At 43.2% G+C, this 14,331-nt stretch overlaps 1 protein-coding gene across 1 annotated transcript in view; it reads left to right on the plus strand.

Moving 5' to 3' along the window:
• KIAA1211 (KIAA1211 ortholog) overlaps nt 1-14,331 on the plus strand; it is a 65,398-nt gene that overhangs the window by 37,854 nt on the left and 13,213 nt on the right. Inside the window, exons 5-6 of the mRNA XM_027836285.1 lie at nt 4,348-4,530; nt 6,280-9,049. Of these exons, the coding sequence (XP_027692086.1) occupies nt 4,348-4,530; nt 6,280-9,049 (2,953 nt within the window). The remainder of the gene's footprint in view (nt 1-4,347; nt 4,531-6,279; nt 9,050-14,331) is intronic.

Raw genomic sequence — 14,331 nt, forward strand, 5'->3', positions numbered from 1 at the left:
GATGAAACTGGACCCTGCTCTGGAAAACCGAGACTCCCCAGCATGCCTGAATTTGGACACTTAGACACAGATAATTTTCAAAAGAGGTTCACATGCTTCATTAAGTTAAAAAGCCATTTGACACAGCTGTCCAAGGTACATGAAGGTACTTGTAGCTCTAAAAAACTGTCTCTCTTTCTTCTTTAGTACCTAGATATTTGGCCTTTCCCTTCCCCCATCTGTCCTCTGGTTTTGCAGCTTTCATTTTGCATCTGTGAATTTCACAGCAGGAGTCAAATGAAGCCTGTGAGGAAACTGTAGGTCATGCTCTCTTCAGAGTCTGGCCTGCTATGATGACCCTTCTCATCTTCCCAGGGCTCCAGGCTAGGGTTCCAGGCTTAAGAGATTGTACACAGTGGTTACTGTCTGACCTTCTGCACATGAGCCCTTGGAAGTTTATTTTTGAAGATGATTTGTACTGCTCAAATAACTTAAAAATGGCCAGTGCAGGACAAAAGTCTCAGTCAAGTTACTCATCTCAAGATCTAATCCAAGGATAGGGAACCTTCAGCCTTGAGCCCACATGTGGCCCTCTAGGTCCTCAAGTGCGGCCCTTTGACCGAATCCAAACTTCACAGAACAAACGGATTCAGTCAAAGGGCCACACTTGAGGACCTAGTGGCCTCGAGGCTATAGGTTACCCACCCCTGAATCACTTGTGCTTAGGTACAAGCATTGATTTTTGTCGTTTTTACAAGTACATGTCTGTGTGTTCAGTCTTTTAGTGAACTTTTTGAGAGCTGATTTGTCAGTCCTTTTTTTACCCACCTCTTAGGGAAAGAATGGAAATGATAGATTTATTTCGTTTAAATTGAATCAAGAATCTTTTCCTATGTGGTAGAGTCACACAGACTTGGAAAGTTAGAAAGCCAAAGATGACATCTGGGTTTTGTTTTTTTTTATTGGCCATATTTACTGAATGCTAACATCTAACTTCCATAATCTTATTGTTTTCTAGTCCAGTGATACTCCAGCTTCTTTAAGCACTTTGAATTTACCTGAAACAGGTAAAGCCTTTAGGACAAGCCTAAATCTTGCCTTTTACACATAAATATGTAAAGTCATTGGAAAATGAGGGACTACCACAGAAACCCTGCTGATTGCACAGTCACCACCAAGTGCACCCGCATAAAGTTGCCCTCCCCTAATCTCTGCACCGAGTGATAATGGTCATGGGCCCGTGTCCTGCAGCCGGGAGACATGGTGTGACCAGGACCTTTTGGTCCTCACTGGTTTGAGTGAAAACCTCCCCTCTTTATGGGCTGCAGCTGCCTCTCTTTGTCACGCTCAGCCTATTGAGCCTTACCTTCTCTCACCTTCCTGTTCTGCACTACGTGATCCAGCTGTTCCATCCTGTCTGACTCTTCGTGACCCCATTTGGGGCTTTCTTGGCAAAGACACTGGAGTGGTTTGCCGTTTCCTTCCCCAGATCATTTTACAGAGGAGGAAACTGAGGTAAACTGGGTTAAGTGATTTGCTCCAGGGTCACACAGCTAAGTGTCTGAGGTCGAATTTGAACTCAGGTCTTCCTGACTCCAGGCCTGGCACTCCATACACTATAGCTTTCCCTGGTCTATCTGTTATTCCGAGTACACGGCACTTCATTTCCTATCTCCTCGCCATTGCACTGGTAATGTTCCCCATGCATGGAATGTTCCCTCTCCTAACCTCCAACTCTTAGAATCCCTGACTTCTGACTTCATTCATTTAAGGCTAAGCTCAAACTCCACCTCCTCCAGGAAGCCTCTCATGGTTCCCCCCAGGTACTAGTGGCATCCCTCTAAGTTTACTTCCTGTCTCCACTGTATCTTCATTTCCTTTATCTTGTGCATCCTGGTTTGTACATATTGCCTCCCCCGTTAGAATGTAAGCTCCTTGAAGTCAGGGACTTTTTTGTTTTTTGCTTTTGCTTTGTATCTGCAGTACCTCCATCCCAAAACCGATGTATACAGGATGTAGAGATCACAGATGTCAGGCCTGAGGTTTCTGAAACTATGCTGCTAAGAATATTTTGGTCTATATTAGACCATTGCTTTTACCTTTGACTTTTTGGGGGGATATGAGGGGCAGAAAAAAAAGTTTGGTCCCTTTTCTGGTATCATTCCAAATTGAAATCCAAGAGAGTGGACCATTTCACAGTTCCACCAATAGTACCTGACTTCCCTTCTGAAGTAAAGAACTCTGGAACTAAATGCCTCACCTATGGTAAAAAGCTCCCTAAATACTTGTTTATCATTGGATGAATTTGTTTACCCCAAATTGCATTCTCACATTCTTCTTTTGCAGAGATGGAGGGGTAAGCTTTTTACAGGGAACCACAGACTCACCATGAACATGAACATTACGTAAACCCCACAAGGGTGCTAGGGAAGGAGGGTATTGAAAAGAAGCATCACTCTCGCCCAGGCCTAAGGTTTGGTGCTGGCACTGAACATTTCCCAAAATATTTTAGTACTGTGCTTCAAGAAATTGTGACCAGATCCTCTAAATGCATTTTAAATTTTAATTTTTTTTCAATGAACAAATGTGATAGTTGTGATTTTTGAAATATATTGTTTGATGTTGTAGTTATGAGAGGACTCCAGTGTGGAGTCACTTAGGCTAAGTGGTCTTAATGACCATAAACATATAAGCAAAAACTGACAGTCTGTAACTTTTCCACTGTTTTGACTCATTCTGACCATGTGTCGAACATGCAAATGATCTTAGCTCCTGATTGGGTGAGGCTCCTGGCCAACTGTAGTGGCCGCCCCTCAAAACCTATTCCCAGGTCCCCAATTACGTAAACTCTTAATCAATTTCTGGTTTCAGTTAGGAAACTTCTTCACCTGAGTCTGGCATAGATAAGTGATCCAGGACTTTCCTCACTATATCTGGGTCTAATTAGGAATGCTCCCTTCCTCATCTGGAATTGATTATCTATTCTCAACTAAGCCCCATCTTTAAGGTTGAAGACTTCGCTGCTCAGACCTCACTCTGATTGTGTATACCCACCAAGATCATTGCCACCATACACATCTCCCCTGACACTTTGTTTTTTGCCTGCTTGTTATGCCACACAGTAATAACGCTCTTGCTTGTGCCAGCTTCCCGAGTGTCAGTTTCCTAAAAATCTTGAAACTTCAGTCTTTGCTCTCACTTGAGCCATGAGGCCAAATAAAGCAACAACAAAAAAAAAAAAAAGGAAAAGAAAAGGAAACAACAAATAAGGCATAGTCAGGCAAAACAAATTTCCACATTGGCCATGTTCAAAAAATATGGCTTATTCTGAACCCCAAGTCATCACCTCTGTCAAGAGGTAAGTAGCATGCTTTACTATCAGTTCCCTGGAATCACGGCTGGTCATTATGTTGATTAGAGTTCTTAAGTCTTTCAAAAATTGTCTTTATTGACATTGATTGTAGTTATGATCATATAACTTGTCCTCATTCATCCCACTTCACTATGGATCAGTTCATATAGGTCTTCCCAGGTTTCTCTGAAACCTTCCCCTTTGTCATTTTTCTCAGCACAATAGTATAACATCCATATACCACAATTTGTTCAACCATTCTCCAATTAATGGGTGCTCCCGAGTTTCCAATTCTTTGCCATTACAGAAAAAGGAACTGTAACTATTTGGGGGCAGCTAGATGGCACAGTGAATAGAGTGCCAAGTCTGAAGCTAGGAAGACAACTTCCTGAGTTAAAATCTGGCCAGAGACATATATTGACCCTTGGGAAGTCACTTAACCATGTTTGCCTCAGTTTCTTCATCTATAAAATGAGGTAGAGAAGGAAATAGCAAACCGCTCCAGTATCTTTGCCAAGAAAACCCCAAATGGGGTCATGAAGAGTCAGACACGACTGAAACAACTAAAGAACAAATATTTTTGTATATGAGTCCTGGGTCCTCTAAATTATTTTTTTTAATTAATAAATTGCCGAACTTTAAACTTCTCAAATGGTCATATCACACAATTATTTCATGACATTAAATTTATTGTGTACCTATTCTTTGGAAGATACCAGTAAATAATATCTAAATAAAGATTTCTTTTCTTCCCCCTGACATGTTTCGACTTTCTTATGCTCTGACCAGAACAGAGAACCTTGCTAATTTAGTAGGGGGCCCAGCCAAGGTCACCTCTGCTACCTTGACAAAGACATTGATTTTGGATACCTTTTAAAAACAAATCTTTTTTTGATAACTTTCTTCTATCACATATTCATTCTCCACTCAATACCATCACCTTACAAAATGGTTGGCAATCCGGAAATCTCAGAATTGTTTTCTAATTCCTACTTTTGTTTTTAATCACAACACAGGTTGCTCCAGTTAAATCATCTCGGCCAAAGCGACATTTCTCCTCTGCGGGCACCATCGAAAGCGTTAACCTTGATGCCATTCCTCGGGCCATTGCTCGCCTGGACAACAGCGCAGCCAAGCACAAACTGGCTGTGAAGCCAAAGAACCAAAGGGTGTCCAAGAATCACAGGAGACTGTCCAAAGTATGGGGCCATTCTTGCTGACTCACAGATGTACTTTCATCCTGGGCACAAATTCCATACCATAAGGCCTTACATTTCCAAGTTCCAGTAGGGTAGGGAGGTGGTAGGCTGTAGCATGGGAGGACAGGAGGAGTTGTCCTAGGATAAGGGGGCCCTCTTTTAAGTTGAGTTGACCCAAAATTGACAGTGCCATCACCATTACCTGTAATTTACCTATAAATTATCTTCAACCTAGCTCCAAGTTTCATTTCTTCTTGCTGCTGCATAGGCTTCACAGTCGCATTACCAAAGCCTTCTAAGCAGGGGTATTCTGGTAAATGTTTAACAACCAGCTCCCCAGAAAAAAAGACATATGTACAAGACACACTCTTAAGTTTAATTTGCATTTTTCACATTTTCTCCATCACTTTCTTAAGTTCTGACAAGGGTTGGCAAACTAAGGGAATAGGCTAAATCTACCCATTTTCCTATGGTCCTTGACTTAAAAAAGAATTTTACAGTTTTCAATTAAGTTTTAAATAAATGAAATACCATTAAAAATAAAACCATTGAATAAAAACTATTCTTAGGAGGAGAGGCAGACCCCTGGTCTAGACTCTAGTCCAGGGGTGGGGAACCTTCGGCCTCGAGGTCTTATATGGCCCTCTAGGTCCTTGGGTGAGGCCTTTTGACTGAGTCCAAGTTTTACTGGACAAATCCTTTTATTAAGGGGATTTGTTCTGTGAAGTTTAGATCAGTTAGAGGGCTGCACATGAGGACCTAGAGGGCCACGTGTGACCTTGTGGCCACAGGTTCTCTATCCCAGCTCTAGACGATTAAGACAATATATGAAGCCCTGGTTTACGGCTAAGGTAAAAAATTGTCATCCAGGTGTAAATACTCACAGTGAAAATTTGACAGTTTGCTTGCAGAACCTAAGCTGGCTTCAGTATACCCCTGCTTCCAAGCCAGCCATTTTAAATTAAATTAAATTAAAGCCAATTTCATTAAGTACAAATCTGTTATCTTCTTCCAGATCTTTCCGCCGTAAAGGCCTAATTTGCTACCACTGTCTTCCAGTGATGAGAAAAATTAATTTGAAGGGGGGAGGGGGGGTTGAGATATACATGTAGTAAAGGATTTTGCTCTAGCTCTTACCACTTCCTTTTCCTATGCCTGTGGTTAAACCCTTAACTTTTCTTGGTGAAGAGGGGGAGGAGGCAAAAGGATTGATTTGGTTGGTTTTGATCTGTGTCTGTGATTTCATCTTCTATTATGGAAACTCCCTCTAGTGATGCTGATTGGCAACAGTCTAGGTGTGTTGCCAGCACCAAAAGGGTCTTGCAAAAAAAAAAAAAAAAAAAAAATCAGATGACCTGTCCGAGCTGAAAGCACTAGGTTTATTTATCTGGTGTGTTTAAGGAAAGACCATGGGGTTTTCCTGGAAACACTATAGGTTTTTCTAGATTGCAACCACAACTTATCCTTGGGAGTTTCTTGGAGTTTGGAGGTTAGTCAGTGTATCCTTGGTCATACAGCTAATCTGTGTCCTAGGCAAGACTTGACCCCTTGTTGTCCTAAACACGAAAGCCTGCCCTCTACAACTACACCGTGCTGCCTCTCATGACTTATTTATCCAACTATCTACTAATCGACCCTTGTCCCTTATTTTGAGTTAAAACATACATTATAAATACTTATTATCTATTTTTTAAAAAGCAAAACAAAAATCATTTTAAAAAAACTAATTGTTTCCCTCTTCAATGTTAGGACCGACAAAATGATCGAGAAAGCTTTGAGAGTCAGCTGTCCCTAGATCAGAATGGACACTCTGGAGAAGAAAAACAAACTTGGCATGAAGAACTCAAACCCCTTGATTCAGAGGAAGAGAAAAGACAGCAAGAGGAATACTGGAGACATCTTGAGGCTGAATATAGAAGACAAAAGGCAGAAAAGAAACGACTAGAAGAGCAAAGGCTTCAGGAAGTAGAGAGGAGGCTTTGGGAAGAGAATCCAAAACCACTTCTGAAGGAGGAGGAAGAGGAAGAGGAAGAAAAGGAGAAACAACAGCATCCAGAAGGGCTGAGGCCCCAGGAAGAGGAAGGGCAAAGGTTTGAAGAACAGCATCGGCAAGAGCTGCAGGAAAGCAGACTAAAAGAGACAAAGCGGGAGCTAGAGGAGAAAAAGAGCCTGGAGGCGGAGGAACAACCGGGTTGGCCGCTGGAGGCAGAGAAGCCCCCGGAGGAGCTCGAGAGACAGGAAGGACTACAAGAGCGGGGGAAGCAAGAGCCTGAGAAACAGCAGCAGGAGGAAGAAGCCAAGCTCCTGCAGGAGCTCCGGGGTCGAGAGGAGACCGAAGAGCAGATGCGAGAGGCGGAAAAGCACAGGCAGGAGGAGGAAGGGAAGGTCCTGGAGGAGACCGGAGAGCGGAGGGAGCAAGAGGGCGGAGAACCAAGCCGGGAAGATGAAGGGAAATCACCGGCAGACCTCGAAGGACAAGACTTGGGGACAGCCGAACACAGCAAGCAAGAGGTAGAAAAGCAGCTTCGCACAGAAGGAAGGGGAGAAGAGCAGCTGCAGCCATGGGAGAAGGAGGGCAAGCGCTTGGAGGCAGTCCGGGAGCAGAGCAGCCGCGGGGCCCAGGGGCAGCCTGAGGCAGGAGAGGAAAGGCACCGGGAGAGCCCAGCTCAGGGCTACTCCAGAAAGAGCCCGGAGGAACAAAAATGCCCCAGGCATGAAGCCCACGAAAGAAACGGAAGGGGACTGCAGTTTGTAGAGAAGCGGAGCCCCCAGGTGGAGGAAACAGGGGAGGATGGTCACGGAGGTGTCCCTCTGCTTCAGGAGGAAGGAGGAGGAACTCAACAGGGACATCCCCAGAAAGAAAAGAGGCAGCCAGAGGATGAGCCGGCTCAGGGGGAGAAGAAAGAAACTGTTACCCTGAAGAAGGACCAGATGGGGGAGGAGCTGAGATGGCAAGAGGTGGAGGAAAGGCAGTCTATGCCCAGACCGTATACGTTCCAAGTGTCATCAGGAGGAAAACAAATCCTATTTCCCAAAGTCAATCTGAGTCCAGTGACGCCTGGGAAGGAGTCAGGGCTTCTGTCCATCTCACAAAAGCCCAAAGCCAGTAAGTCCAGTAAGGCCTCCCACCCCCTCCCTTCTTCGCTAAGCATTCCGCACACGGCAATCCTGGTCACAGGAGCACAGTTGTGTGACCCAGCCGTCAACCTGAACCAGATCAAGGACACAGCTTGCAAGACTTTACTGGGCTTGTCAGAAGAAAAAAAGCACATGGATATTCCTGCTTTGGAAAACACGCCACGAGGCACTCATGATGCGCGGGCAGCCAGTGGGAAGGCCAAGTTTCCTCAGGAGTCTCCAAGCAGTAAGGCTGCCTTAGCTGAGTGGGAATCTATTCGTTCTAGAATCCTAAAGAATACTGATAATGGCCAAGTCAATGAGAGGGACCTGTTAAGGCACAGTGGGGAGAGTGCTTCCAAAGGCAGGTCTGATGCCCGGGGAAACCTCCGGAAAACCTTATCAGCAAATGCAAAATTCTCCATCATGCCTGCCTGGCAGAAATTCTCTGATGGTGGCATGAAAGGCCAAAAGCAGAATGCTGAAAACCTTAGGAATAAGCCTGGGCTGGGGCCCAGCGAAAGAGCAGAGGTCCAGCCTCCTGCTGGTGGACACCAAAAAATTCCTGAGAGAACAGGGACGCCGCAGGAGCCAACCGACTCTGCAGAGGGATGTAAATTTGCCAAAGACCTTCCATCTTTCCTTGTCCCAAGTTCACCTCTTGCTCCACAGAAAGCCCTGGTCCAGCCAGACTTGGCAGCTTCCTCTGAAACTGAGACAAGCAGTGTGGGGAAAGCGGAGGATGTCATGCCAAGTGGGGAGGAGAGCACATCACCTTTTGGGATAAAGCTGAGAAGGACCAACTACTCCTTGCGTTTTCACTATGACCAGCAAGTGGAACAGTCAAAGAGAAAGAAGAGGCATAGCACCGGTGACACTTTTGATGGGGTAGCATCTGTACTGAAGGATAAAGATGGGGAAAAAGAAATTACCATTGTCAAAGGTACCACATCACCTACCCAGGAGAAAAAGAATGACCCGCTGGGTGTGAAAGACTCCCTAGACAGCCTTGGGCGACACCCAACTCAGCTGGCACCCCAGCTCCCCAGTAGCCACATTCCTCCTCTGGATCATGACAAGCCAGGGGCTAAATCACCACTGCCGCAGAAGCCAGCCCTCGCCCCAAAACCCACCAGTCAGACCCCACCATCCTCTCCCCTTTCCAAAATGGGAAGGCCATTCTTGGCCGAGCTAATCTCCAGGCGGGCAGTGAAATCAGACCAGGATGCCAGCGAGAAGCTAAATGGGGGCAAAGACAGTGGTGATCTTCAGCTACCACCTGTGCCTCCCACTGAGAAGAGAAAGGAAGAGGAGGAAACAGCAGAGAAAAAATCCCCTTCTCCATTGGTCTCTACCTCCCAGCAAGAGAAACCTGAGAAAACCCTCGAGCCTGGGAAAAAAGGTGGGTAAGTTTGGAAACTCTCTAGGTGTCACAGTGGATAGAGTGTCAGGCCTGGAGCAAGGAAGACCTTGAATCTGGCCACAGACATATATTAGCTGTGTGACCCTGGGCAAGTCACTTAGCATCTGCTTGCCTCAGTTTCTTCATGTGTAAAATGGGGATAATAATAGCACCTCCTCACAGGGTTGCTGAGGATCAAACAAGGTAGTATTTGTAAAGCACTTAGCACAGTGACTGGTACATAGTAGGCACTATACAAATGTTAGCCATTATTATTATCCAGGGTAAACCTCAGGGCTAAAGTCAGAACTAACTAAGGAATTAGGCTAATGTCTGCCAAGCAGCAACTGCTATTAGTACATTCATTCATCAGGGGCCTGTTGATGGTTCTATGGTAATGGATAATAACTTTCTTAAGGGAGACCTCTCCTGTGCTGTCTAGTCATTCTTCGATAAATAGACCCCATATGAATGGGCAATATGCTTCTGAAACTCAGGTAAATAAATCATTGTTGAAATGATGATGATGACGATTCCCCACCTGGAGTCCTACTGGATGCCTCATCTTGCAAATACCCTGACTTCTCAAAGGCTGAACTAGAAAAGCATAGAGCTGACAGGGTCTGACCCGGAGGACTTCTGGTGATGGAACTGTCAGCGGAGCAGCCTAGCTAAGTTTGGAGTTAGCCATGTGGCAACAGAATTTTTTGGCCAAGACAACTGAAAAAGCAGAGCCATAGAGGGTCCTCTGTCTGCAGTAGTAGTGCGAGTACCCACCCCAATGAAGTTATAGATCCTTGAAGTACTGAAGACTTTTTTATATAGTATTTTAAGCTTTGCAAAGTGCTTTTCCTATGTTACCTCATTTGAGCCTTACAACCAGCCTATGAAATAGGTGCTGTTATCATCTCCCCCCAAGTTCAAAGGACAAAACTGAGACTCAGAGGTGAAGCTTCATGCCCAGGGTCATTCAGCTAGTTAGTGTCTGAAGCAGGATGAACTTAGATCTTACCGATTCCAAGGCCAATGTTGAATTTACTACACCTGTGCTGCCTCTTACTACTTACTGAATAACAACAACAATAATAGTAAGGATGACTCACATTTAATGTTTAAACTCTGCCAAATTGGATCAAAATGAACTAAGAAAACTTCCACTATAAAATTGTAAATATGACCCTGTCACACTTGTGAACAGCACACTGAGGGGAAATACAGGTAGAAGGAAGCCAGAGGTCACTGACTTTGCCCTTTTGCCTCAGGCTGGCCCTGCTCTCCATGACTTTGGGTTGTATTAAGTTTCATTAGACTGAGATGAGCAACCGACCTCTCTAGGGAGTGAGATATCTTCCAAAACCTTTTCCTGGACCAGATGTGATGTTTTTCAGTTCACTGGAAATAGGAGCTGGAGCGATTAAACAGGACAAAGAAGACAATGGCTACGTTTTTGTTTTTGTTTTTTTCAGAAAATTATTAATCACTAGTTTGTTTGTGCTCCCCCAACTCTAGTTCAGGACCTTATCACCACTTTGTTCAGACCATTATAATAGCCTGATAGTTGGTATCTTCTTTCGGTAGCTTGTAGGGTGAGACTATAACATTTTTAAGTGTCAGGAATGCTAAAGCTCAGGGTGAGCCGAGGAAGCTAATGGCAACAAAAAAGGGATTTTTTTGTTATATTGGAAAAAAAGATCAAAGAAGGAATAGGACCATTGCTTGAGGTTAATGGGGCAAGACCAAGTTGCTTATTTTCTTTCTATTTTCTCTGCAAAGGAAAATGACCTCTAGACAGAACAAAAATACCAACAGGGAATTGATATCTAAGACAAGTAAGACATAGTAAAAGGGAAATTAGCTGCCTTTGAGGAATTAAAGGCACTTGGCCCAAATAAATAATATTCTAGCAGATGTGATTGCAGAACCACCACCAATGGTATTTCAAAGATCAAGGAAAATGTTGTGGTACAGGGGTCACAAAATTAGAAAATAGTAAATGTTGCCCCAATTTTCAAAAAGAGCAGAAAACTTTAAGTCAGTGAGCTTGACTTCGATTCCTGGGAAAATTCTTGGAAAGATCATTAAAGAGATGGATGGTGATTACAGGGATTACAAAGAGACAGCATGGCTTCATCAAACATATTCCCAGCTTAACCTGATTTCCTTTTCTGATAGATAATATAGAGACTATAATAGATGAAATATACATAATAGGTAATATCTATTATTAGATAATAATAGAATGATATGGATATATTTCACTTAGATTTTAGCAGAATTTCTGATAAAGAATTTTCTGCTATTCATTTGGAGAAGATGGAAAGAGATGGATTAGATGATAATACAATTAGGTCAATTCGGAGCTGGTTGAATGGCTGGACTAAAATAATAGATGTTAATGCTTCAGTATCAAAGTAGCAGGAGGTCTCCAGAGGAATGTGTTAGGGATCTGTACTTGGCCCTTAGCTGGTTGACGTTTTAATCAGTGACTTGGATAAAGGTGTAGATAGTATGTTCATCAGTTTTTCAGATTACATAAAGAAGGAAGAAATAAATAGCTAATAGACTGGAGGATAGGCAGCATTCAAAATGATCCTGACAGAGTAAATATGCTGAATCTCATAAGATGAGATTCAATAGGGATAAATGTACTTGGGTTCAACAAATCAACCACTAATCTTAAGATGAGGGAGATGTGGCTAGACAGCAGTTGCTCTGGAAAGGATCTAGAGGGTTTAGTAGAGTGTAAGATCTGTAGGAGTCATTAGTTTGATGTGGCAACCCCAAAAGCTACTCTAGTCTTGGGCTGCATTAGGAAGCTTATAGCTTCCAGGAATAGGAAAGTAGTAATCCCACAGTCCTCTGCCTTTGTCAGGCCTCTTCTGGAGTATTGTGTTCAATTCTGGGAACCACAGGTTAAGTAGGATATTGATAAGCTGCAGAGGGTCCAGGAGGGCAACCAGCAAGGCATCAGTACACTGGTAAATGTTTAACAACTAGCTCTCCCCTCCGTCCCTGAAAATATATGTGTGTATGTGTAAATCTATCTATCTATCTATCTATCTATATCTATATATATATATATATACACACACGTATCATATGTGTAGGACACTTTTTAATCTGCATTAACATTTTCTCCATCACTTTCTTACATCCAGACAACCAACAAAATGATGAATCAATCCCTGATGTTTGCTGACTTGTGGGGTGTAAATGCTCACACTGAAAACTTAACAGTTGGTTCCCACGAGCCTGTATGAGCTGGCTTCAGCGCCTCCCTAGAAAGGATTCTGAGCCCATGACATGAGCATCAGTTGAAGGAACTGAGCTTTTTTAACTGAGGAAAGTGAGGTCTCTGGGAGGAAGGAAAGGCAGTGCAGGAGAGACACGATAGCTGTCTTTAAGTATTTGGATTGTCATGTGGAGGGGACAGAACCAGGAGGAATGGGTGGAAGTCACGAAGTGGCTGATTTAGGCTTGATGTCAGAAATTACTCCCTAACAGAGCTGTCCAAAGGTGAAATGGCTTTGCCTGGAGATTTTTTTAATTTGCCCTCCTTGGAGCAAGACTGGATGACCATTTGTTCAGTATGTTATAATAGAGGTTCTTTTGTGTTTGCGTTTGGATTGGATGACTGCTGAGGTCCTTTCTAACTTTCAAATTGTGATTCTGTGAAAGATAGTTAGTTTTGGAGTCTAAAAACTTGATTTTAAATCCCAGTTGTTTCTTCCTAGCTGTGTGATTGTAGGCAGACTACTTAACCTCTCTGGGTCTCAGCTTCTTATCCATAAAATGAAGGGGTTGGATCAAATGACTAAGGTTCTTTCTAGCTCTAAATCTATGATACTATTATCCTTAGTTTTCATCATCTGTAAAATGAGGTAGTTGGAAAATTCCATAATCCCACAATCTGACCAAGTTAAGTGGGAGCTGAATTCAGAAATCAGGCACAGGTCAGAATGGGAGTCAGCATAGAACCAGCTAGAAAAAGCCCTGGGCTTAGAATCAAAAGACCTGTCTTTGAGTTCAGGTTCTCATCGTTGCTACCTAGATGACTGGGCAAATCATTTCCTCTCTTTGGGTTTCTATTTCTTCATATTAATGATGGAGGATGAAGATGGTGAAGATAGCTAGCATGTGTATTGTGCTTTAAATCTGTTTAATTCAACAAGTACTTGTTAAGTGCCTACTGTGTGTAAGGCAATATGCTAGATGCTAAGGTTACCAACACAAAAACACACAGGAGAATTGAAAAGAGAGCAGTGTTATGAAAACCCACGGAGGAGAGGTCAGGAAAATTGACACCTAGCCACAAAAAGAGAACTAGGAATTGTACTGAACCTGCCAGTAGAAAATTGTCTATCTCAAGCAAGGAAGTCCAACAAGATTGATTCTAGCTTCAGCTGAAGTTTACAGCTCTTTCCTTGTCACTTGTCTAGGCTCTTCTGCCCTTGGCCATATGCAATTCAACATTTTAATTAAAGACTTGGAAGAAAGGATAGATTATTTGAAGATGACATGGAACTTGGACAAGGAGTAGAAAATGTTGGATGACAAGGTCAGGAACTAAAAAAAATCTCGACAGGTTAGAATATTGAGCCAAACAACTTTATAAATACTGGGTGGGGGCATCATGGCTGGACAATAGTTCCTATGAAAAAAGGACCTGGGAGTTTTAGTGGACCATAAGTTTAATATGGCTCATCAATGTGACATGCCAAACAGAAAAGCTGATGTTATATTATGCAACTGGGGCTTTGTCCTCAGTTGTGATCTCTGGGGGCAAGGGTTCAAGGAACATCCTTCCTGTTTTGGTCCGGAGACATCTGTGCCTGTGCCTCATGTTTTGTGGTTTTTTTGCTTATCTATGCCCCTATATGAACTAATTGGTCTCTAACCCCTTCCCTTCTGCCAACTCTGTGGATCACTGAAGTGTTGTCATTATTGCCTGCCATTTGCATAACACTTTAAATTACAACATTAGCTAGTGGCAAGGAAATGGACTAGGGGTGTTCTCTCAAGGTCTCCATAAAAAGTTTTTTGTTTTTTTTTAAAAATAGTCTCAGGTTCCTTCCTCTGAATTTTTCACGTCAGTTATACGTTGGAGGCAATTTTGGCCGTGTCCACATGGTGCCAAAACAGCAGGTTGATTTGGTCAGTTCATGCAGTAGTTGATCAATTTATTAGCCAAATTCAGTCATATATATTTCATGGGACAGAATACATTGTTTTGACTATAGTCAGTCACTTCTGCCTACTCATCTTCTTCTGAATAGCCTGAG

Source organism: Vombatus ursinus, unplaced genomic scaffold, assembly GCF_900497805.2.
Source record: "Vombatus ursinus unplaced genomic scaffold, bare-nosed wombat genome assembly UNPS02014818.1, whole genome shotgun sequence".
Lineage (NCBI taxonomy): Eukaryota > Metazoa > Chordata > Mammalia > Diprotodontia > Vombatidae > Vombatus > Vombatus ursinus.